This window comes from Panthera uncia, chromosome F2, assembly GCF_023721935.1.
Source record: "Panthera uncia isolate 11264 chromosome F2, Puncia_PCG_1.0, whole genome shotgun sequence".
Classification (NCBI taxonomy): domain Eukaryota; kingdom Metazoa; phylum Chordata; class Mammalia; order Carnivora; family Felidae; genus Panthera; species Panthera uncia.
The window spans coordinates 1,931,163-1,954,914 of record NC_064812.1 but is presented as its reverse complement, the minus strand read 5'-3'; the positions used below and the strand labels follow the sequence as shown (position 1 = coordinate 1,954,914).

Sequence of the window (23,752 nt, the reverse complement as noted above, 5' to 3'; positions counted from 1 at the left end):
TCAGCCAGAGAGGCGTCTGCACAGCCACCCTGCCCTGGGCTCCAAGGCTTCCCAGACGCGGGCACTGGGCAAGTCCACACTCTGTCCCATCCCTCTGACCCTCTGTTTCCCGTCTGGAAAGCAGAGGTGGTGACGATGTCCACCTGCACACCGAGGTGGCCTCTGCCAGCCCCCAGGCACGGAGCCCAGAGCGGACAGTCCCGCTGGAGGTGACAGTCCCGCTGGAGGTGACGGGGGAGGGTGATGGGCAGAGGAAGCCCCTCTCAGAGCAGCTGTGCGTCACAACAGGAGAGGCTCTCCAGGCAGGACAACACAAGGATCGGGGTGGGGGCGGGGGGGACAGGAGGGCCACAGAAGGCCCGATCCAGCACCGCGTGCAGTCCTTCTTCCTGATCCTACTCACAGAACGTCACAGCCGCAGGACCCCACGACCTCCGGCCCACCTTGCAGATGTGGAAACTGAGGCCCAGAGAGGAGAAGAGCTTTGCTCAGGAATACCCAGCAGAAGCAGAGCCCTCAGAGCTGAAAATGCCTCTCGCCCGCCTCCCTCCTGCAGGGGGACCCAGGAGCAGCACTGGGCAGGACAGGATCCCCGCCTCCCCTGGTGGCCTAGTGCCAGCCCGCGGGGCCTGAGCGGTGATGGGGGAGCCCCCTGGGGAGACGGGTTTTATGGGGACCGCAGATCACAAGGGGTGGCAGTCTGGAAGGGAGGACACAGGGAAGGAGACGCCGAGGCCGCGGCAGCTCCGGGAGCACAGCCTCTGTGAACTGTGGCAATTCGTTATCCTTCTTCAGTTGATGAGGATGAACTCCAGGACAATTAATCTCGGAATGACTGACGGAGGAGAACGTTAAGAGAAAAATAAATTAAAAAGAAATCCATTCACGCTGTAATTGTAATACCGTATATCATAGTCAATTGAATCTCAAATACATGCTGGTCCCTTGTCAATTGATTTTAGCGAGTAAACAATTTGGGTATTTAAATTGGAAACTCACAGGGGAAGGGAGCAGGGATTTGGTGAAAGGGAGAACTGAAGACTTCGGGCCCAAAGTTGGCTCTGAGCCTCCGGTGCTGCTAGACTGAGCCAGCAATTCTGGGCTGGAAAGAGGTCACTTGCTCCTGCCCTGCCCGAGGCTCACGGGTCACCTCTGGGTATCATCCTAGACCCCAGCCGAAGCACACGGCGACCCGCTCTGTGACACCGCTGTTCCTGTGCCCTTCCACTGCGCCTCCACAACAGATTATGGCTTCTCTGTTTACATGTGTGAATCGGCCTGCACACCGGGAGCTCGTGGTAGGAAGGGGTCCTGGTTTACTTCTTGAAACAAGACCAGGTGGGAGGACATGCGGCTGACAAGAGGATACATAAATGGATACGTGGATGGTGGATGAATGTATGGTGGGTGGATGAATGGATGGATGATGGGTGGATGAATGATGGGTGGATGGGTGGATGGATGGATAGACGGATGGATGGATAGATGGATGAATGAATGATGGGTGGGTGGATGGTTGGGCGGGTATGTGGATGGATGGATGGATGGATGGATGGATAGATGGATGGATGCATGCATGGATAGATACATGGATGGACAGATTAATTGATAGATACATGGATGGATAGATGGATGAATGAACGATGGGTGGGTGGATGGTTGGGTGGTGAGTGGATGGATGGATGGTGGGGGACACATGGATGGATGGGGGGTGGGATGGATGGATAGGTAGGTGGGTGGATGGTTGGGTGGATGAGTGGACAGGCAGATGGATGGATACATGGGTGGATGGACAGATAAAAGAGACTGATGGATATTTTCTGAGCTCTTGAGGACAAGTGGCCACTTCTCTGCAAGAAACTTTGTGCCTGAGACTCTGGAGCCTTCCTCAGCTTCCAACCAAGAAACCCTTTCCGAAGCCAAAAAGAACAAAGCAACGCATGATGCTCAGAGGACCCACTGGTCTCCCCATCACCCAGAGCAACTAGCCTTGAGCACAGTGGAGACCCACCAGGGACCACACAGCATCAGGAGTGGGCGCCATCTTGCAGGACGGGCGTGTGCTGGGGCCCCTTCCCCCACCGTCAGAGCAGATGAAGCTGGTGCCTCTCAAAGTTACACCCTCCGCTAAGTTACATCGTCTCCACCCGGGGACTGCCCATGTTAGTGCCCAAGGGAAGAACGTTCCTGCTGGCGGTCGCGGGCCCGGCTCTGCTGCAGTGGCGGCCACTGTCCACTGCCACTGAGGGCAAAGAAGGCACGGAGGCCGTGACCGGGTGATTGGGCCCGACAGCCCAGAGCAAGAAGGTGGGGGCGAGGCAGAGGCGGACGGAGCCCAGAGGAAGTCCTGGTGCCGTGCGTGTTAACGCGGTCGCCGGCGGAGGATGCCTCGCCCCCCCCCCAGGCAGGACCCCCACGCCGTGAGGCCCTCAGAATGAATACGGAGGAAGAACTTCCAGCCAGCTGAGACCAAAACAAAGGAGAATTGGGGCAGATTGCATCTTCTAAACGCGGTCATTTGACCCCTCCCAGCGAGAGGGCTCGTCTCCTGGCCCTCCCCTGGGACCCGGACAGCCACAGGAGCGCTGCAGAGGGGATGCTGAGACGGGGTCCCGTAAAAGGACACGGTTTCTGCCCCGCTGTCCCTCGGGACGCTCCTGGGGACGCTTGCCCTGGATGTGTGCCAGGCTGCGAGGAAGCCCTGACCACGGGAGGAGCCACGCCCAGCAGCGCCTGGCAGGCATGTGACCGAGCCAGCCATCAGGCGATCCCAGCCCCACAGGCAGGTGGGGGATGCTTGGCACCCGGTCTGTCACGGCAACTGGCCGTTTCCCTTCTTTACTGCGCCGCTCCCCACCCCACCCCCCTCCAGCACCACACGACCCTGAGGGGACTAGTTTGCCACTTAGCACAGGACACTGCGGTCGCCTGGTGACAGCAGTGCCAGCAAGTGTGCTGATTAAGAGCAAAGCCACATGGACGGACCTGAGCACTGCCCCCCCCACGGGAGGGGGAAGGGGTTTTGCTCTCTGTCGTCTGTCGTTTGCTTGTTCACCCAAGTCTATCCTAAACAGAAAGGCTGGAGACACAGTGTCCGCCCTGAGCTGCAGGGCACCCTTGCCTGTGGCCCCGGCAGGGGCTGGCTCGGCTGGGGGCTCTTGCAGACCCACGGCTCACAGCCAGAGGGGCCCAAAGCGCCCGGGGCCAGCTCCTGGGCAGAGGGTCCCCACGGCAGGGTCCTCGTGGGCTCCTTTGGCAAGGAGGGTGCCAGGCGGCCCAGCCAGGGTGGGATAGAGGCTGAGCCCCACACCTCTGCAGCCTGCCCCCCACCCGCCCCCCTGTGATGAAGGCTCTAATCCCCTCCCCCCCTTCATAGCAGAGGAGCTCAGGCTCCCGAGGGAGGGAGGTGTGCGGGGGGCTGCGGGGTTGGGGGGCAGGGAGGTGTGGGCTGACGACGAATGGGGGAGGGAAGGCTCCGGGGCTCTTGAGATGCGATCTGCGACGGCCCCACAACCCCCGGGGCCCCCATGAACCCTGTCCGGCCTGGGAAAGTCCGGCCTCCAGTCTTGCCTGTGCCTCACGGTCCCTCTCTGGGTCCTCCTTCCAGAAGGGGGACGGGGAGGGTCCTTCCACCCCGAGCCGCTGGTTCCACCGGGTCCACGCCGTGCCCACGCCAGACAGGCACCCGCAGGCGTCCCGGCCTCCCTCTGGCTCTTAGCCAACCCCTGCCCCCTGCAGTGCGGGCTGAAGGTCACTCAGACACCTCGCTCGAGAGCTCAGAGGCTGAGTCCCGCCAGCTGGTGGCAGCGGCCGCCTCCATCAGCACTGTCCGCGGTGCCCTCCGCCTGGCCCCGTGCTGCCCTCGGCCCGCTGGCCTGAACTCCTCACCTCAGAACACCTGCTCCCACCAGGGCCACCGACAAGTGCCGACGGGGCCGCGGGGGATGCCTGGGGCCCTGTGGATCCCACCCCCACGTTCCAAGGTCATGCAACCAAGAGGGAGTCCCAGCCGGTCTCCTCCCCGGGAACACTGAGGCCAAAACCCCAGCCCAGGGACCTCAGTGTGCGGCCCCTGAGCCATTGCCCTCCACCACTCTGGTCTCCCGGTCCCCCATCCCCATTCCAGGGCTGGCCTTGCCCCCGGGGCCCATCCTGGACGCGGCCACCAGCTGCAGGACTGCGGGCTCAGACACGGGCTGAGTGGCCGGCTATGTCTCTTCGTGTCTTCCCTCGCACCTGCAGCTGGAGGTGTAAAATTCAATTTGCTCCCAACGCCTCCTCCGGATCCCCCCGGGGCTTGGCCGGCCCGCAGCCACTGCGTAAAGCTGACGAGGCGGCCACAGCTCAGGCGTCGGGTGGGGGTGGGGTGGGGGGGTCCGTGCACGCCCACCTGTCCCCCCTGCCCACACCTCAATGGTGTCGCCTTTCAGGCCCCTGGAGGAGAAAGAGCTGAGACACGCAGGGCTTCACAGAATCTTCTGAAGCATCTTTGGAACAAAGCAGCCAGGATGCAGAAAGCTTTAGAGCTGCCCCAGCCCCAGCAGAGGACCGGGGCTGCGGGAGGGGTGGGGAGGGGTGGGGAGGGGCGGGGCCCTCCGCTCCTGCCCATCTGAGCTGGAAGCAGATTCTGGCAGGCCTTTCTGGAATGTGCCTCCCAGGTGGGCTCACCCGGGGCATCTGGTGGGCAGCCACGCGCCCCCTCCCCCCGTGAGGTCCTGAGCTCGGCAGGGGCTCCGGAAGGGGCTCCGGAAGGGCGCTGCTGACCCTGCGCTGTGCCGTGGCGCCCGGCGCCCACTCCCCACCATGAGCTGCCTCTTGCCCTCTCCCAGGGGCCTCTCTGGCTCAGCCCCTCCTACTTAGGGGTGCCTCCCCCACTCCCTGGCCCCTTCTCCACGCCCTGCCCTTCAGCGGGATGCCCGGAGACAGAGAAGCTTCTAGCTAGGGAGCAGGAGGGGGCTTCAGGGCTGCATCCCACCCCCAACCCCCGGCCACTGCTTCCGGGGTGGGGACACCGAGGTCCAGGGAGGGGCTGGGTCCTTGCTGTGGGGGGAGGGGCAGCCCCGGTCCAGCCACCCGGGTGTCACACCCCTGTCACCATGCCGCCTGGAACGCACTCACGACACGCACACACCCTCCCACTCCGGCCACGGCCTCTCCTGCCCACTGCAGCCCAGGGTCCGTCCCCAGGGGCCCCAGAGCCGGAAAGGACATAGACCGGGGCCAGCAGCACCACGGCCAGCGAAGCGGGCGGTTTATTAGGCCAGGCCCGGCCAGAGGTCGGAGTAGAGATGTCCGGTAGTGCCCTGGAGGGAGGCAGGCAGGTGGCGAGCTCTCCAGGGTGCCTGCAGGCCAGGTCACAGCATCCATCTGCAAAACAGACCCCATCAACTCCCAGCTGGGAAAGTGGGGGCTCAGGCGTGGGGAGGAGGCCTGGGGGCAGGATGGGAGGGAGGGGGGCGCTGGCTCCCCCCTGGCTCTCTCCACCACAGCCCCTTCCTCGGGGAGCCCACAGCTCCCCCACAAAGTCAGGCGGGGCCCCCCTTCCGGCTCACCCGGGGCGGGGGTGGGGGGGGGGCTGGGGGCTGGGCAGGAAGGCCTGAGGCAGCAAGTCCACCCTGGTGACCCCCCCCACCTGCCATCCTCGGGTTTGCCCCAGAAGGGTGCCCCCCGCCCCGAGGACAGGTCTCTATTTCACGGATCAGAAGCCAGCCAGTGACTGCCGGGGACCACGGCTGCCAGCACGACTCTCCCGGCCGGGTCAGGCTGCCCTCCCGCCCCGCTCGCCCCGTCCTCACCCCCCGGCCCGCCTGAGCCCCCGACTCCGCTGCCCTTTGTGCACGCGCCCGGGGACCCCACCAACAACCCCAGCTCCAGGGAACCGGGGAACCCTGCCCATTTCTCCAGGGCTGCAGCTGGGCCGGGGAGGAGGGGACGGAGCTCCGGGACCTCTGCGAGTCTCTCTGGGTGGTGAGCCCACCAGAAAGCGGACTGCCCGGAACATAAGTGGACACCGGACAGAGGCCCCCCTGCCTGCCCATCACGCTCGGGCCTCAGGTCAGACAGGGGGGCCTCTCCAGCATCCTCCCGTGACATGCCGGCTCCCACGTCCCTCCACAGGACTCCTCAGGCCTGGGGAGGGTCCGGAGGCGCCGGGACTCGGGAAGGACCGCCCCTAGCTTGTGTCCCAGCCCACAGACTGGGCTCTCTGCCGGGGCCCTGCCTGGGGTCGCCTCCACCTCCCGGTGGTTACACGCCGTTCCGTCCATCTGGAATGCTTTTCCCTGAGATACTGGGCAGCTCTTCAAACGTCACCCTCTTGACGGGCGGCCCTGAGCACCCTGCTGAAAACCACGAGCAGCCTCACCCCCAGCCCCGAGGTCAGGAGGCGCACCCCCTGTCCCCTGATCCCGGGGCCCAGCCACAGGAGGTCCCCAGCACGAGCTGGGCCCAGGCAGGCCCTGTCCCGAGAGCCGGGTGTGGGCCATGCCTCCCGAGCCTGATTTCCTCTGTGACAAACTGAGGAAGTCTCAGCTGGCACCCCTCAGGCTGGCTTCGTGGCTCTGGGGACCTTCCCGGAGGGCTGGGGCCCGGCTGCCCCGTCCTGGAGTCAGCCACGCTACCCCAGCCCCCTGCCTGCCTCTGGGCGTGGGGGCACCCGCAGCTGAGTGGCCTCGTGCCGGACGGGGGTGGGGGTGTCTCAGAGGGGGACCCACCCCGTTCCCAGCTCTTCTAGGTGCCTCCTGGCCCCAGGACCCCAGTGCGGCGCCATGGCAGTGTGTCCCCAGCCCCCAGGTGCCCAGCCAAGTCCCCCCTCGGACAAAGCCTCAGCCACAAGCCACATAGAGGGAAGCACCAGCATACGGGATTTGGGTGGACCACGGAAGGGACAGGGGCAAGGCAGGGGCGGGGCGGGGCAGGTGACGCCCAGGCTCTTCCTGAACAGCTGGGCTGCAGGTGGCCCCTGGGCTGGGGTCCTAGAGGGGCCTCTGGGACCTGCACTGCCAGCAGGGCATCTGCTCTCAGGGGGCTGGGGCTTGTCCCTCTCCAGGCTGCCCCTCCCCCTCCCCGGTCGGTGGCCCCCGTACACCTCTTCCCTTGGCTGCGGCCCCCCAGAGCCACCCCTCCCCGGGCCCCCCCCGCACACCCTGCTTCTGTTTCTGCCCCGTGTTGCCTGTCAACTCTCAGAGAACCCTCACGCGCGGCCACCTTCTCCGTAGCCACCTCAGATACAAACTTCCCTGTCCTGTGTCCCTCCTCTGGCTCATGCACGTCCCCGCGGAGAGGGGGCGGGGGCTGGTCGGCACAGGAAGGGTCAGGGAGCCCCTCCCAGCTGCTGTCCTTGGGCAGCCCACTCACCGCATCTTGAAAACGGGAGCACGTTTTCACTGACCCCTCAGGTTGAATTCGATTCTCCTCCCAAGCAGCAAATGTGCCCGCATCCCTGGGCCACACACACTCTGGGGTGACCCAGCAGACTCGCAGGCAAAGTCCACAGGGAGCCCGTGGATGGACACAAAGAAACTGCCCAAACTGGCCCTGGGCAGAGAGCGACAGGGCTACTAGCAAACTGGATGGTCCCTGCCCGGCCCAGGGAGGGCTCGGGGGTGTCCCTCACCAGCTGTGCCACCCGCTGTGTCACCGGAGCGTGTGGCTGAGGGCCAGGGACCTCAGGGATGCCAGATCACAGGACTTGGCGCCAAGGACGAGGAAAACAGAGCCCCTGCCACGGGCAACCCCATAGGCCGTGCTCCATGATGGTGGGGCCCTCCAGCCCCAGGAGCCAGATGCCTGGGCTCCCAGCTTCACTCCTCCCACCTGGCTGACCCCCAATGGCTGAGTGGGGGCAGGGACAGCGGGTGGCAGGGTCCAGGCCTGCTCTCTGGCCCTCCAAGCCCCCCTGCCCTCCACCCTGGAGCACCGAGCCCAGCCCCTGTCTCCCAAACCCCTGTCCCACCATCGAGGCCCACACCGGCCTCCCCAGCAGAGCCTAGGCAGAGGGCAGAGGCCGTTCCTCCCAGCTCCCGGGAGAGCACCTTCACTTCCAGTGCCTATGGATGGACGGAAGGGGCCTGAGGGACCTCTCACCCGGACCCGCAAATGCCCCGAGCCCCACGATCACAACAGACCACACTTACTTCCCAAGCGCCTGTCACACGCTAGGGGTTCCCCTGGATTTGCTCATTTATCCTAAAAAGAGCCTGCAGGGTGGGGACTCAGCCTGGGGAGGGGGTGGAGCTGGGACCCCGCTGAACCCAAGCCCTGACCTGCCAGGACGCTCAGAGGAAAAGTTAGGCACCTCCTCCTCCTCCTCCTCCTCCTCCGCCCCCTCCACACCTCCTCCCTGCGCCTCACCCCTGCTCACTGGCTCCTGCGGTGACTTCTCAACCTCTCCTGTACCCGGGACACCAGCTGCCAGGAGCCCCGGGAGGGGCGGACGGCCCTGCCGCGTGGGCGGGCAACATGCAGGACGCCAGCCTGCATGTCGCGGGAGCGGTGAACGCTTGCGTTAGTGCAAGAACGTCCCAAACGTTGCACGGGCACGCTCACACCAGCAGATGGTTTGTTCTTGATTGGAAGTTCACATTTAACCGAGCTCTTTTGAGTCGGCTGAATCTGGCGATTATGGCAGGGGCGTCCACTGGCTGAGCTCTGCCTGGGGCCTCTCGGTGCCCACTGCTGCTCGGCCCCCGACCGCGCCTGGGGGATCAGGGCGCTGACACAGAGCCCCGGGGCTGAATTCGGGTGCGGAGCCAGCTGGGGCCGAGCTGAAGGCCGGAGGGCCCAGTGGAGGGTGAGCCTCAGGCAGTAGTCCCAGCAGCCTCCGGCCCCGGCCGAGGGAGCAGGGCCTGGCTGGATCCAGCACAGGCTGTACCGGCCCCAGGCAGGCCCTCCTGGGGACCCACCGCTCGCGGCGCCCGCCCCTCCGCTCCCCCTGCCCCAGGCACGGCGCACCCCCTCTTCCAGCCCGGGCCCTCCCACTCAGCCCCAGTCTCCTGGGCAGGGGCCACCCTCACGGGGCCAGCACATCCAACAGCCCCACCACCCCTGCCACGGCTCTGCCTGGCTCCAAACACCCTCAGTGCCCCAACGACACTGGACTGAGACCGGTCCCTTGGCCTGCATTCGCCGCCCTCCAAAACGTGCCCCGGGCCTGCCTACCTTCTCCACCATCACCGGCTTTTTGCTGCAGCCGAACACAGTTGTCACGGTCTGAGCTTTCTCATCTCTTAAAAAGAGGTTCGGGACCAGCTTCGTCATGTGACCAGGGTCAGGGCTCAAGGAGTGACCAGGGTCAGGGCTCAGCATGTGACCAGGGTCAGGGGCCAGAGTGTGACCAGCGTCAGGGCTCTGAAAGTGACCAGGGTCGGGGCTCCGGGTGTGACCAGGGTCAGGGCTCTGAAAGTGACCAGGGTCGGGGCTCCGGGTGTGACCAGGTCATGCCCCGCACGCACCCTGGAGCATGCCCTCTGACCGGCTGAGGCCAGGCCACCCGTAAGCTCCCCCGGCTGCGTGGTGATGGCTGAGAGGCCTGGAGCACAGGTGTCATGCAGAGCCCTGGCCTGGCTCACCGGGGTCCTGGTGGGGACAGTCCCCACCTCTCAGGTCACCGTCAATGTCCGTCAGGTGCGTCCTTCTCTTGTCCACGAACCACTCCGCCAAATGGTGCTGCTGCCCTCCCGCGACGAGGGGCCTCGGCTGCCAGGGAGGTGCCACCCAGACCCTGTGGGGCCTCCTCCTGCCGATGGCCCGATGCCAGCCTCATGGGCCTGCCGGCTTCCTGGCAGAGTGTGGCCAGGGAGTGACAGCACATCCAGGCTAGCACACTGTCTCCCTCCTGGACCGAGGCCCGTGAGGGTCAGTCCCGTCCCGGGAAGGGGGTTCCTGGGGGCCTGGCGGGGAGCACCCTGGGGCATACATATTCTAGTGGTCCTTGCTGGTGACACTCTCTGAATAGCTTATTAGAGATTAATATTTAATTCTCTTCTGTGGATTTAGCTTAATTATTCAATTTATTATTGCAATTGCTGAGAAGCACCCAGAAGCAAAACTGCCTGCTTCGAGCAGGGAGATGGCACCAGAGGAGGGGCTTGCCACCTGCAGCTGGCTTGGCCGACTCTGCCCAGCGGGGGTCCTCCTGGGTCCCCCTGAAGCATCCTTTTCTTCAGAAAAACCCTCTTTTCTCTGTCAGGATGGGCCAAGGACGCTCCCGCCCAAGTGTCTTCCCTTCGGTGGGGCCAGAATCCCTGCGTCTAAAGGGGCCCTGAAGGCAGAGTCCCGTCTCCTTCTGCTTTGCGCTGGAGGCCACAGCCCAGAGAAGCAGGATGAAGAAGACAGGAGGAGGAAAGCGGTCAGGTACTCCCATGTCCCCGCTGACCTGCTCTAAGGGAGAGACTGGTTCATTTCACACCTGACGCCAATGTTCCACGAAGTTCAGTGGCTTAGTGGGAACAGTAGGCGGGGACTCAAACCCAGGGCCATCCCACCATCACAGACAAGGTCTTTCCTCAATCGGGTCCTCGGGTCGTCGTGCCCTTCTTCCGGCAGGGGGCTCACACCTCCCCAGTGAAGGGGAGAGTTCCTCCCTCCCTCATCTGCTGCTGGGTGTTCCTTGGGGGAAGAGCAAATGTCCTGGGGCAGGCAAGCCCGTGTCTCCTGCCACCTAGTGAGCAAGGGACACAGCAATGCCTGTGTGGCTGGCTGGGAGGGCTGACCCTGAACTCTGCCCCAAGGCCGAGGTGGGCATGGGGGTCAGGCCTGGCTCTGACCTTCTTCCTGCCCTGGATGAGCCCCTCAGAGACTCAGCCGACACCCATCAGGTGTGGCTACAAACTCTCGCTCCCACCCTCCTGCTCACTGAGGGCCCAGTGCCCTGGCACAGCCCTCAGGCTGCTGTGTGTTTGTAGTGACCGTGGTCACTGCAAGGAGGGCGTGGCCCAGTGGAGGGGCGCTGGCCCAGAAGCCAGGAGTCGTGGACACCAAATCTGAGGCCAACGGGAGCTGGGGATGAAGGGAGGTAGGGTGGAGAGATAGATGGCAGGGGCTAAGCCCGACCCTCTTTCCAGGAATGAGGGTGGGGTGGCCCACAGGGCTCACGCTCCCTCCCTGTGACCGGGACAGGGGCCTGGCAGCTCAGGTCTGGGGGATGTTACCCCAGGCCGAGGTTTCAGGGCTCAGCAGGGGAACTCGAATCCCCACTCTGGGGAGCTACATGGTGGGGCCAGGTCAGTGGCCAGTCTGGGGACAGTTCGCTCGAGATGGGGCTGTACAGAGAAGAAGGGGTCAGGCCAAGGCCCAGAGCAAGACAGGACGTAGGGAGGGGGGAGGAAACGCACCAAATGTGTGCACCAGCTGCGTGCACCAAGGGCACCCATGGCTTCACCCAAGCCGTATAAAACACCCCAGCGAGGTCTGAGTGTCCCGGGCCCAAAGAGGAGGAACCTGGGACTCCACGCGCCACCTACCCAAGGCGCAAGGTTGGAAAGCCGGAAGGGTTCGGCCCAGGTCCTTTGACTCCACTCCCAGACCAGTTCCGGCCCTCCAGCCCCGGCCCCGCCCCCAGGTCTAGACCCGCCCCGCCCCGCCCCGCCCCGCCCCGCCCACAGCTCCAATCGCAGGCCAGTCCGGCCACCAGTCCCGCCTGTCAGCCCAGCCCCTCCCTCAGCCACGCCCCCAGATTCGTCCCAGGCCAGCCCCGCCCCCAGACCCGGCCGGGTCCACCAGCTCCGGCACGCGCCTGCCCATGCAGCACCCCACCTGCCGCGGGAAACTGGCCAACCCGCCAGCGGCCCCAACTGTGTCCCATGGTCCCGCCGTCCTGCCGAGTCCCACCCAGGGACCACGGGGCAGCTGTTCCGGCCGTAGATCCCAGGCTGGGTCTGGTAAGATGCCACCCCCTCTCCATGCTGGCTGACAAACTGCATCATGTCCGTCGACACCTCCCGCGCCACTCACACACTTGCCGCCTTCTGTGCCGGCCACCAGCACGCTCGTGCTTTTCTTTTGCTTTTTTTCATCTTCTTCCTGGCCAAGAGCCGTTTCCACTGGCTGCTTCAGTCCTGCCCTCCTCATATGGCCATCTGCCCGGCCGCGGTGGGAGTGCCAAGGGGCGGGGCAACCACATGCAAAGGGAGGGGGTCTGGCGTCTGCTATGGCTCCCTCAGGCCCACTAGGAAAGAACTGCTCCGGACAAGTGCCCCAGGGAGCCTCTGGCCTCTCGGCCTCTCCACCTGCCCCCTCTCTCCTACTCAAGGCCCTGCACAATCCGGCCCCGCCCAGCTCTTGCCTCAGTGCTGCACCCACTCTGCCGTCACGCCTCTGCCTGGGCTGTGTCCTGGGCCTGGAGTGCCCTCCTCCTGGGCTGACAGAGGAGCCATACCCACCTCTCAATACTCCGCTTTCAAGAGCCGCCTCCTCCAGGAAGCCCTCCAGCAGCACTGCCCCTATTACGGCTTCCACTGTGCTCCTGGCAGTTCACACCTCAAGGGCCTCCCTCTCCCTGAGGCTGTGAGCTCCTCGGGGAGGTGCTGGATCTGACCGCACCTGCAGCTGGCCAACAGGGAGGGACTGGGATAGTTACCGAACCACATGCACACATCACCAACCTCTAGGTGGCTCTGAGCCCTGCCCTAGGCAACAGAGAGAGCAAGATATGGCCCTGCTGGCTGGAGGGCCACACGGGAACATGGGAGGGAAAAGGCCAGCTTTGTCGCACCTCCATAAAGCAGAGCAGGTGCGTGATAACAGCGATACGATTAATTGTGGTAGCAATGATGGGGACAGTGAAAACAGCCACCATCATGGAGTGCAGACCCCCTCTGGGCCAGGCGCCCAGCAGGCTTTCATCACTAATGCTCACCGTGACCCCAAAAAGTATGCCCCCGTTTCACAGAAGAGGAAACCGAGGCTGAGATCAGGGCCACGGTGAAGCCCACGCCCCTTCTGCTCCTCAGCTCTGCTTCCAGCCTTCTTACTGGTCTCTGTCCCGTCTGCCCTGTGACCAGGAGCTCTGGGAGGCAGGGCCCGGGCCCCAGAGGAGAGATTTCCATGCGTAGCCCCCCACAGAGCCCCCAGGACACCCAAGGAAGCCTCCGGCATCCCGGGCCTGGGCCAACCTTGGCCGGCGTGCTTACAGGCTCAGGCAGAGCAGCAGGGCGGCCCAAAGCCACCGGAGCCCCGGCGACCGGACTCTCGGGACTTTGGCTCAGCACAGAGAGTTCATCCAATTCATCTCCCAAACTCTGGGGGTGAAAGGTGCCCCCACGAACGACCATGCCCCGACCATGAACGGTCACCACTGAGCCATCTGGAGCCACCCGGAACACACGCAGACCCTGGGTCCACCTCAGGGGCACGAAGACCGGGTCCGGAAGCCCGGCCACGGCACGCCCAGCCGTGTGGCCCGGGGCTGCACTTCACCTCCGGGCAAGGGTTTCTCTAACAGTCCCAACGGCGGATGATCATCCCCTCCCCCATGTCGCCCACTTCCGGGAACGGCCCTCCATCGGCCTGCACCTCAGTTCACTCGTCTGAACAAGGATCCACCAGCACCTCCTTGATAAGGCTGTGGATGAAGTGAGACAATCCCCAGGCGAAGCTCCTACTAAGCGCTTGATGAGCAGAAAACAGAGCCACTGCTGTGTCCTGCCCTCCCAGGATGACGCACTCAGGCCCTTATTCGAATTACGGCTTCGGGGAGCGGGGCCGGGCAGGGAAAGGTCTTTCCTGACCACACACGTGGAAACACGCACACACGCAGACACACGCAGACACACATGAAAACACATGCGTGTATGCACAGCAGAGAAGCATGGACATAAAAATCCAGGCTACACGTTTCCCAAATGGAAATCGATGTCTTTTGGCCGATATTTCACAACTTTCAGAAAACATTAAAAACATGACTTGCTAGAAGCCTCCATTTAGCCCCTTAAATTTTGGGGGCTCATGGAAAACACTCCATTGACTGTTGCCTAGATACTGTCATCTTCTGCCCCTCGAAGCCCAGCCTGTGACTCCAGCAGGGAGCCGGGGACCCGGGACAGGCACCCGTCAGCACTCTGCTGGCCCTCTACCCCTTCACTCACCCATTCTGCCCCGGGTGCTGCACTTGGCCGGTGACCACAGACGGCTCACATCCCACAGGGACCCACGGACAGTCCACGGCAACCAAAGTCCAACACGAAAAGCGGTCCTGGGCTCGGCCGCTGCAGCCGTGTGTGCTCAGGAGGGCGGTGGGGTGGGGGGCTCTCCGGAGCCCAAGGACTCCCCTGCTTCTACGAGGTTCCACAGCCAAGATCTGGACAGGGGCGCACCGGGAGCCCGTCCCCCCGCTCTGTTCAGACGGCTACTGTGTGCCCACTGCAGCCCGGGAACGAGGGACACGGTGCGCCTGCAGCCAGAGCCCTCCGACCCCTGGGCCCGAAGGACTCCCAGCTGGGCTGCCGGGGGGGGAGCTGTGGCCACCTCTAGACACATCAGTGCTGTGGGCAGTGCTGGGGACCCAGAGTTACCCTAACTTCCTCTTCCAGGCCCAACATGCGAGCCTGACCCCGAACTTCATCTCCAGTGTGAGGCCTCCTCACCAAATGACCAGGCTTGGACATGCTTCTGGAAACAGTTGCACTTTCTTGGGCGGGAAAGGGGGTTCCAACAGGGACATCGGGGCTCGAGGCCAGGGCGACTTAAGGAGAATGGGCACGTGGGCTTGTCCCACTGTGTTTTCCCACCTGCCTGCCAGGGCCAAGGAAGCCCAGGCCTGACCACAGACTCAGTCTACACTCTGGTCACACCCGGAGCCCCAACTCAGTCCCAGACCAGCCTTCACGCTTACATAAATTGAGTGCGGGGACAATGGGGGCACCTTCCCCACTGTGGAGCCTCCTGGCACTTGTCCCCCAGACGCCTGCTTGGTGGCAGCCGCTGTCCCCACCTGAGTGAGCTCCCCCTCCTGACTCGTCCCTCAGGCCCCGTGAGGACCGGGTGCGAGCTGGTAAATGGGAAAGAGCTGAGCCACGGTGGGGGTGCACAGGGGGTGACCCAGACCGCGGTGTGACGTCGGTTGGGGGGGGGCTCCTCTGCCCCCTTGGAGCTGCCCGGATGGCAGGGTCTCACCCATCGCACAGAAATGGGCACGTGCACCCGGCCGTCATGTGGGGGGCCTTCTTCCAAGTCGGGGAGCCGAGCTCCTCCCCCAGAGACTGCTGTTCTCTGAGGAAATCATACCCCAGCATTTGCATCAAGCCTCTTCCTTCCTCAGAGTGCTGTTTATATTTAGCTGCCTTCGTCCTCAGAGCAGCTCGGTGGGGCGGCGAGGGAAAGAGGGCAGCCTCCCCAGGCCCGCTTCTCTGGGACCCGAGCCGGAGGGCGGCCTCCGCGTCCCCCAGCGAGACCCTGCAGCCCCGCCGGCTGCTCACAGACGGCGTCCGGGGTGCCCGGCCCCTCTTCTGGCCCGGCTGGCACACCTGAGCTGATGTGTCCCTGCGTGGCCCGCGGGGACCCCTGGCCCAGGAAAGGGCTCCAGGGTGCAGAGTGGGGAAGCGGCTGGGTGGCCTCGACTGTTCCCCAGCCCCAGAAGGGAAGGAGGGGGAATCTGAAGGGGAGAGAGGGTGTGCTGGCAGGAATCAGAGACCCAGCCCTGGAGGAGGAGCGAGGGGAGGGTCTGGCCCTTACAGCCCCGCCTCGCCTCGCCTCCAGATCACTGGGCATCCGTCTGTGGGGCCCCAGCTTCCTCCCAGGCACCTCTGTGTGGCTCCTGCAGACGTGGGTCATGGCTTCAGACAGCAAGATGTCCCCCAGGCCCCCTCTGTCCTGCTGCCCTGCCAAGCCTCTTCCTCCCCTTCTTCTGAGCTCGGCACACGAGGGGCCCAGGCTTTGCGTGACCGAGGGCAAGCCCTGAGAACGGGCCGGTGTCCCCGGCAGAACGGGGCACCAGTGCTGAGGGGCGTCCATCCTGTGGGTAACATGCCTGCCAGCCTCAGGTGTCACACAAGTGGAGCTCTGGCAGTGTCCTGGGGCTGTGGTCACACGTGACCGCAAATGGAGTGACTTAAACCAACAGGAAATGCTCTCCCACAGCGTGGAGGCCAAAGTCTGGATGCCCGTGTCCACAAGGCCTCCAGGGGAAGATGCTTCCTGTTCTGCCCAGGCCCCCACACCTCCAGCCAAGGGGCACCAGCTGTGGACCCCAGCAGGAGGGGGCCGGGGACAGGCTCACTGCTCCTGAGTCCCAGCTGGGGACCTCCCGGGTCGGGGGGCAGGAGGCACCGGCTCCCCAGGTGCCCAGGAGGATGACAGTCCCCACCAGGGCAGCCACGAGGGTGGGGCAGGGAGGCTGCCTGGGCCCTGGCCCCCCCTCGCAGGGCTCCAAGGCCTCTGCCCCCTCGGGGGTCCCACCCCACCCAGCCTGCCACTTGAGGCAAGCTGCCGACCTCACCTGGAGAGCAGGCCCCTCCCATAGTCCCACCACCCAAGCAGGAATTCTCTCTGCGGGCCCAAAACTTCAGCAGCGAAGGGACCCCGGGGGAGCCAGGCCACGCGGGGCTGCCGTGTGTCTTCGGGAAGTTCTGCAGCAGATCCAGGGATAAGCCGAGTACTGGGCGCCAGGGCCGGTTCGCACGCAGCGTGCTCCCGGGGAAAGCCAAGACCTTCTGAGTCCGGGGCTCCCTTGGCCCCAGGGTTCAGCCAGGGTGGGACCCTGCCCAGCTCGGGGCACCAGGAGGACCAGTCCCTGCAGGCTGACAGCAAACGGGTCTCCCTCTCCACCCCCACCCCTCCTTGTTCTGGCTGCCTGCATCCCAGCCCAGCCGTAGGGACAGTGTGACCCAATCAGAGGCTGCCCGCCAGGACAGGGCTCTGGGCTGCCAGGGCTCCCCACTCCTGCCTTGTTGGGGTGGCTCTCAATGAGAGTGGCACTCATTTTTGTTTTTAATGTTTATTTATTTTTGAGAGAGAGAGGAAGGGAGAAAGTGCGTGTGCATGGGGGGAGGGGGCGCAGAGAGAGAGGGAGACACAGAATCCGAAGCAGCTCCAGGCTCTGAGCTGTCAGCACAGAGCCCAACGTGGGGCTTGAACTCATGAACCACGAGATCATGACCTGAGCCAAAGTTAGTCGCTCAACCAACTGAGCCACCCAGGCACCTGGAGACAGCAGGACTTCTAAGACAAGTCTGGATGCGGGACCCTGAGGGCTCTGGGCTGTACTGACTGTCCACAGAGCACCCTGCAGCCCCCCCTCACCTGCTGCCCGCCACAGACACTGCCGTAGGCTGTGATGGGGATCATGGGGACAATGACTGGGGGGGACACCGAGGGAGGCTATGGAGCCCAGTGGGGTCTGCTTGTTCCTCCCTGAAACCCCCGCCCAGCACCCGCAGTGTCCCAGAGCTGGGCCCAGGTGCTGGACACCAGGGCGCCCTGAGGAGACAGACGTCCCTTTGCACCATTGCCCCCCTCCACCCACCCCCTCCCTGCAGCCAGAAGGACCCTTCTAAAGTGCAAAGCCTCTGCAGCGGCCTGGATACAAAAGCCAGCCTCCAGGGTGACCCCCTGGTCCGCCCTCCCTGGAGTCACGCCCAGTGAGGCACCCCTCACACCCGCGGGGGCGGCCCCGAGGGAGTGGTAGGGTGCCGCAGAAGTGACTAGGTGCGGCGTCTGCCTGGCTCCCTGGGACCCCTTGCTCTGGGGGAGCCAGATTCCAACCGGATCGTCCTGCCCCTCGTGTGCTGGGCCCCTCGTGTGCTGAGCTCAGAAGAAGGGGCGGAGGAGGCTTGGCAGGGCAGCAGGACAGAGGGGGCCTGGGGGACATCTTGCTGTCTGAGGCCATGACCCACGTCTGCAGGAGCCACACAGAGGTGCCTGGGAGGAAGCTGGGGCCCCACAGACGGATGCCCAGTGAGCTGGGTGCAGCCCCAGCCCACATCTTCCTGCACCCTCGGGAGAGACCCTGAGCAGCGCTTCCATATTCCTGACCCACAGAACCTGTGAGATAGTAAGTGTTTATTGCTGTTTTTAGCCACTAAGCTCTAAGCCAATCTGTTTCGCAGCCACAGAGAAGCCAGACACCTGCTCAGCACGCCGTGCCGGCTCCCACTGTCGCTGCGGCCGCATCCCATGCCCCGTCTCAGTCTCCCATCCGCTCCAGCTCCTGCCCAGCCCCAGGACAGGCCCAGCACCTGCTCTCCACTGTCCAGCACCCCCACCAGGGTCCCGGCACCCGCCCGCTGCACCTCCCAGCATGCTCTGCTCGCTGGCCGGCCCAGGGGAACTGCCAGTCGGGACCCTTCGGAAGTCAGTGCCTATATGAAGGGAGCTTTGGGTCAGCCGCCCGCACAGCTGTGGGCTCCAGGAAGAGGGCCCCCACCTGCCACATCCCCTGCTGGGTCACCGGGGCCAAACCCACGCCTGGCACAGAGGAGGCTGGATGGATGCACAGATGAGCGGAAGGGTAGAGGGCCAGATGGCGTGAGGGCAGCTGGGACACTCACCATCGGTGGCATTACTTTCGGATAGAGGTGGCAGTGATGAGGATGATGACCAGCAGGACAGTGACTCCAGCCGACAGGAAGCAGCACTTGATCTTGCGTCTCTGGAACTGGGAGACAGAGAGAGAGAGACAGACAGAGACAGAGACAGAGAGAGGGAGAGAGGTTGTTATGGTGACCTGTAACTCAGCCTCCCATCCTGGGGGCATTTGGTACATGCCTGCTTCGGGCTGTGGGCCAGGAAGAGCCTGTCCCTTGCCAGGCGCTCTGCCCTGAGCTGGCACACATGCTTCGGGCTGGCCCTGGAGCCAGGCCCAAAGGGAAGGAGGCAGCCAGGCCTCGATGTAATGCCCAGTTGGCCCCCTTTAGCTCGGGAGGGGGGGGAGTCCTTAGCCACAGCCCTTCTTCGAACCTTGTTTTCTTTATAAGCACAGGTTGATGCCCCTGACTCCAGGGGGGACATTTGAAAGCCTTAATTAAGATGAGGCATGGAAAGTACAAAATGTAGCCCTCACCCGATATTCTTATTCCTGTATATTGTTGTGGTTACTATTAATTGAACAGGTTCTGGGCCCCACCAGCAAAGTCCTCATGGAGAGGGAGACACACAGATCTGTGCTGGGGACTCATGGGTGGATGACAATTGGGAGGCTTCTGGAAGAAAAGATACTTTATCTGGGCCCTGGAGGAGGGGTGGGGACTCTCCAGAAAGGCCAGGAGGTGGAAGGCAAGGGACCAAGGGAGAACCCAGGGCAAATGGGGGCTTAAAATGATCTGGTAGGTCACCAAGTGGCCAGCGTGGGCAGGGAAGGTAGGAAGGCAAGGGAGACAGATGGGATGGGCCTGCAGATTGTACGGGGGTTTGGGCAGCAAATCCAGGGACAGCACAGAAGACAGTGAAGAATTTTAAGCAGGGAGAGAGTGTAGTGAAGAGGCCACTTGGGAAGCAAATAGAGAAGGTGGGTTGGAAAGTGGAGAAGAACCATGAAGACTGGTCACAAGGAAGGCTGATCCGTGGAAGGGAAGGTGTCTGGAGAGAAAAGGGAGGATCAGAGGGGACAGAGGCAAGACCAGGAGAGGAATCCTCAGAATCACCTGGTTGTGACTGAGTATGCAAGGGAAGTGAGGTAAATAAGTCAAGGATGACTCCCCCAGGTTGCCCATCTGGGTCATCAGGTGGGTGCTCTGGCTGTCCATTCATTTATCCATCCATTGATTCCACCCATCCACCCATCCACCTATCCTTCCATCCACCCATCCATCTGCCCATCCATCCATCCATCCATCCATCCCTCCATCCATCTACCCACCCACCCACTTATGCATCCAATCATCCATCCATCCACCCACCTACCTACTCATCTACCCATCAGCCTATCCATTCACCCATCCACCCACCCATACATCCACCCAACTCCCTATCCATGCACTTATACACCCATCCACCCACCCTTGTCCATCTTTCTCAAAATGGCTATAGGTGGGGGTGGGGGTGAGGCACAGAAACTCAGCCATGAGTGAGGGGAGGAATTGGTGGCGACGAGGGGAGTCAGGGGGCTTCTTGGAGTAGGTGTGACTGAACTTGGGTTTGGGGGGGGATGGTGTCCACAATGAGTTTTGGGGTGAGGGTCCAGTCCCACTGTAGGGTGGCGGGGGGGGGGTCTGCTGGGTGTTGGATGGGTATTTAGCTCCTTCAAGCTGCCTCGGTGTCATTCTGCTTTGGAAGGGACGCACACGCCATGTGAAGATCAGCCATCATCTGAACAGCTCTGCTTCCCAGCCTTGAGTGCAGTATTACTGCCCCGGGGTTCCAAGATGGTGCATACAGATCTGAGACTCAGGTCTCCCTGCCCCCAGCTGTTGTCACGAGTCACATGCCAACTGTGTGTGGGAGGGAGGCAAGGAGGGGCCGGGAGGCCCAGAGTAAATGAGAAACAGACCTCTAGTTGCTAAGAGCCGGGGGTGGGAGGGCAGAGAAACCCACAGCCCTGCTAACAGGGAAAGAGAACCTGAGCCAAGGAGCAGTTCAGGACCCAGGACAGCGCCTGGGCTGAGGACCCTGGTGTCTCTGTCCGTGGTGCAGACGCACAGGCCCCGTCCTCATCGGCAGGACAGCTGCCCTTTCCCGAGCCTTGCGTGGTGCCGACAGCAGGCTGTGTGGATTTGTTCACACTACCCTCACCCAGAGCTCAGAGGGTGCCCTGTCAACACCCTGGTCTGCAGATGATAGCTCAGACAGGTGAAGTAGCCTGTCCAAAGCCACCGGCTTGTGAGCTGCAGGGTCAGGATTCAAATCTGGCCTCCAGCGACGCAGCCAGCTCTTAAGCACTGCATGCCCCCCACAGATGGGATGCCCCGAGGTCTGACCCTCCACACACATCCAGCCCCTAAAGGAAGCTTACGCACGGAACCGGTTACACGCTTCATCACCCGCACGGATCTGGGAGCCCCCAGGGGAGGCGATGTGCCGTACGGAGCACAGCACCTGGGGTCGGGAAGGGCTGGCTTCAAGCGCCATCCTCACATCACAGCCTGACTGCCTGACCTAGGGCATGTCGCTGGCCTCTTGGAGGCTCCGGTGTCTGGCTATCCCATCTGTGCAGCCCAGGCAGAGCCCAGCCAACGGGACCCTGCATGGCCTCATGCTCACCATCTGCCAGGGTTGTGTCCACACCTGCTCTGCCTGGGCCCAGATCAACCTTCCCGGACCATGACCTTGTCCTGGATGGCAGCCAAATGCCTCCTTGGATGTTATCTGCACTCAGACCTGTCTCTCCACCTCTACCCTCCAACCCTCCACCTCAGTGAGGCAGGGAAGGGAGGCGGAGAAGCTGGGAGACACAGGAACAGCCACAGGGACTGGGCTAGGGTGGAGAAGGATCCCCAGAGGCAGGAGAGATCACCTGGAGAGGAATGGGGGGGGACAAGTGACTCCTTGGCACCTTCCAAACCTACAGCAGCCTCCACCAAGCCTGGCCCCTTCCAGTCCCCTCTCTACCCCACCAGCAAACTGCCACTGGGTCTCTCCACTGACTTCAAGGGGAAGAGGCAGGTGGGGCCGTGACAGGCAGGGCCCAGGGGCTGCCAGAAGCCCAGGCTAGGACATATGGTGGAGGCGGAGGCAGTCCTTTGATGAGGAGCTCTGCAGACCCAACCCGCAGCTCCCCTCCTGGCACGAGGCAGAGCCCCACCCCCAGCCACCTCTGCTCAAGCCCCCAGCACCTGCCGCCTCCCCTGCAGGGAGGGAGCCTTGTGCAGAGGCACCAACTCCTGAGGGGGCCACTGGCCAGGAGCTGAAGATGTCACCTCAGTTCAGCATCCAGCAGCAAGATGAGGGGCAGAGGGCAGGGCATGGGTCACCTGATGGGCTGACCTCTCTGGCTCCCTGGTGACCTTCCAGTAAAGCATGGAGAGACTTCCTTAAGGAGGTGGGAGGGTTTTCCCATTGAATATCGCTGACTCTGAAAGGGGAGGAGGCCACACAAGGCGCCAAGCTCGTGCCATTTTTAAAGGCTGGAGGAGGGCCCTGGACCCAGGCAGGGGCTGCTGAGTGGGCGGATGGCTGGGGCCTCAGAACAGCGCCCCATGAGGCCCCCATTTCCCTGTGCTGGGGAGGCACCCTCATCTACAGCAAGCCCTTCAGTGGTTAGAGGGAAAGTGCCAACAGTGATGCCACAGCACTGACCTGGGCGATCTGGTGGCACGGGCTGAGCTGTGTCCCCCCAAAAGGATATGCTAAAGTCCTAGCCCCCAGGACCTCAGAACGGGGCCTTACTTGGAGACGGGGCCTTTATGGAGGTGATGCCGTTAAAGCGAGGTCATCGGGTGGGCACTGATGTATCATGACCGGTGTCCTCGTAAGACGGGCAATTTGGACCCGGGTCCACAGGGAGAACGCCGTGTGAACACGGGGACGGCTGTCTGTCTACCGGCCAAGGAGAGGGGCCTGGAACAGATTCGCCCTCACGGCCCTCAGAAAGAGCCAGCCCCCGGGCGCCTGGCTGGCTCAGTCCATAGAGCATGTGACTCTTGATCTCGGGGTTATGGGTTCAAGCCCATGTTGGGTATAGACATCACTCAAAAATTAAATCTTAGGGGCGCCTGGCTGGCTCAGTGGGTTGAGTGTCCGACTCTCAATCTCAGCTCATGATCTCATGGTTTGTGGGATCGAGTCCCAAGTTGGGCTCTGTGCTGATAGGATGACACCTACTTGGGAGTCTCTCTCTCCCTCTCTCTCTCTGTTCCTCCCCACTCACTTGCACATGCTCTCTCTCTCTCAAAATAAATAAGTAAACCTAAAAAAATCTTTAAAAAATTTAATTTAGAAAGAGCCGATCTTGCTGACACCTTGACCTTGAACTTCTGGTCTCCAGACTATGGAACAGTAACGCTGGCCTTTCAGCTGCCCCATCTGTGGTGATTAACTGAACAGACCCGGAGCCATTTCCTTGCTGACCCTGGAGAGTGGCCTCCTGATGGAGAGCTCAGGGGCGGAGCCAATTCTCAGCCTCACCCAGCCCAGCGTGGGCACCCTTGCCAGAGAAGAGCTGTCCCTTCCCCCTCTGCCCGGGTCTCCCCAAAGCCCTCACTGCCCAGAGGTGGGGAGCCCCCGCAGCAAGGGGCCACAGGTCACTCTCTGGGAGCAAGGGTGGGGTCCCCCAGCCCTCTACCCATGTCCAATACCCAAGGGGCTGTCACGAGGCCCCCAGTGACCAGACTTCCAAGACACAGAGTCCCCCTGTCCTGATGGCTGCCCGTCTCCGTCCTCCTAGGGATGGCGCTGGGCACCACACACCGGCCACGACGCTCAGGACAGCCTGTTTCAGAGATGCAAACACCGAAGCTGGGAAACGCCCTCCCAGCCCCTCAGTGTAGTTTTGGGACAAAGCTGTCCGGGGACCAGACAGGAAGGAAAGGGCGGGGAGAAGACACCACAGGGGACAGGGACCCCAGCCCTGCCTTCATGCCCAAGTGGGGTCTGGATCCTCTCTCCGCTTGGCTCCCTCACACTCCAAGAAGCCACTGTGACTAATCACTCTTAAATGACAGCCCTGCATTGAAGGAGCTGATGGGGCTGACAGTGGGGGGCCAATTAACCCAAATTATGAATTAAGCTCTTGATGGGGGCCCAATTAGTGTCAGCTGTGCGGTCAAAAGCTCCTGCGCAGTAACAGCTGGGGGAATGCGGCCCCTACCATGCCTGCTCAGGCCTCCGAGGGGGCGGAGGGGTGGAGTCTAAGTTACAGGGGTGGGTGGAGTCTAAGTTACAGGGG

General features: G+C 62.9%; 1 protein-coding gene across 1 annotated transcript in view; it reads right to left on the bottom strand.

The window, feature by feature from the left end:
* Positions 1 to 5,165: 5,165 nt before the first annotated feature.
* The window catches only part of TSNARE1 (t-SNARE domain containing 1), a 150,921-nt gene continuing 132,334 nt past the window's right edge, over positions 5,166 to 23,752 (bottom strand). The window contains exons 14-15 of the mRNA XM_049632857.1: positions 18,483 to 18,589; positions 5,166 to 5,367 (exon numbers count right to left, since the gene is read on the bottom strand). Coding sequence (XP_049488814.1) covers positions 18,494 to 18,589 — 96 coding nt within the window. The 3' untranslated portion in view covers positions 5,166 to 5,367; positions 18,483 to 18,493. The remainder of the gene's footprint in view (positions 5,368 to 18,482; positions 18,590 to 23,752) is intronic.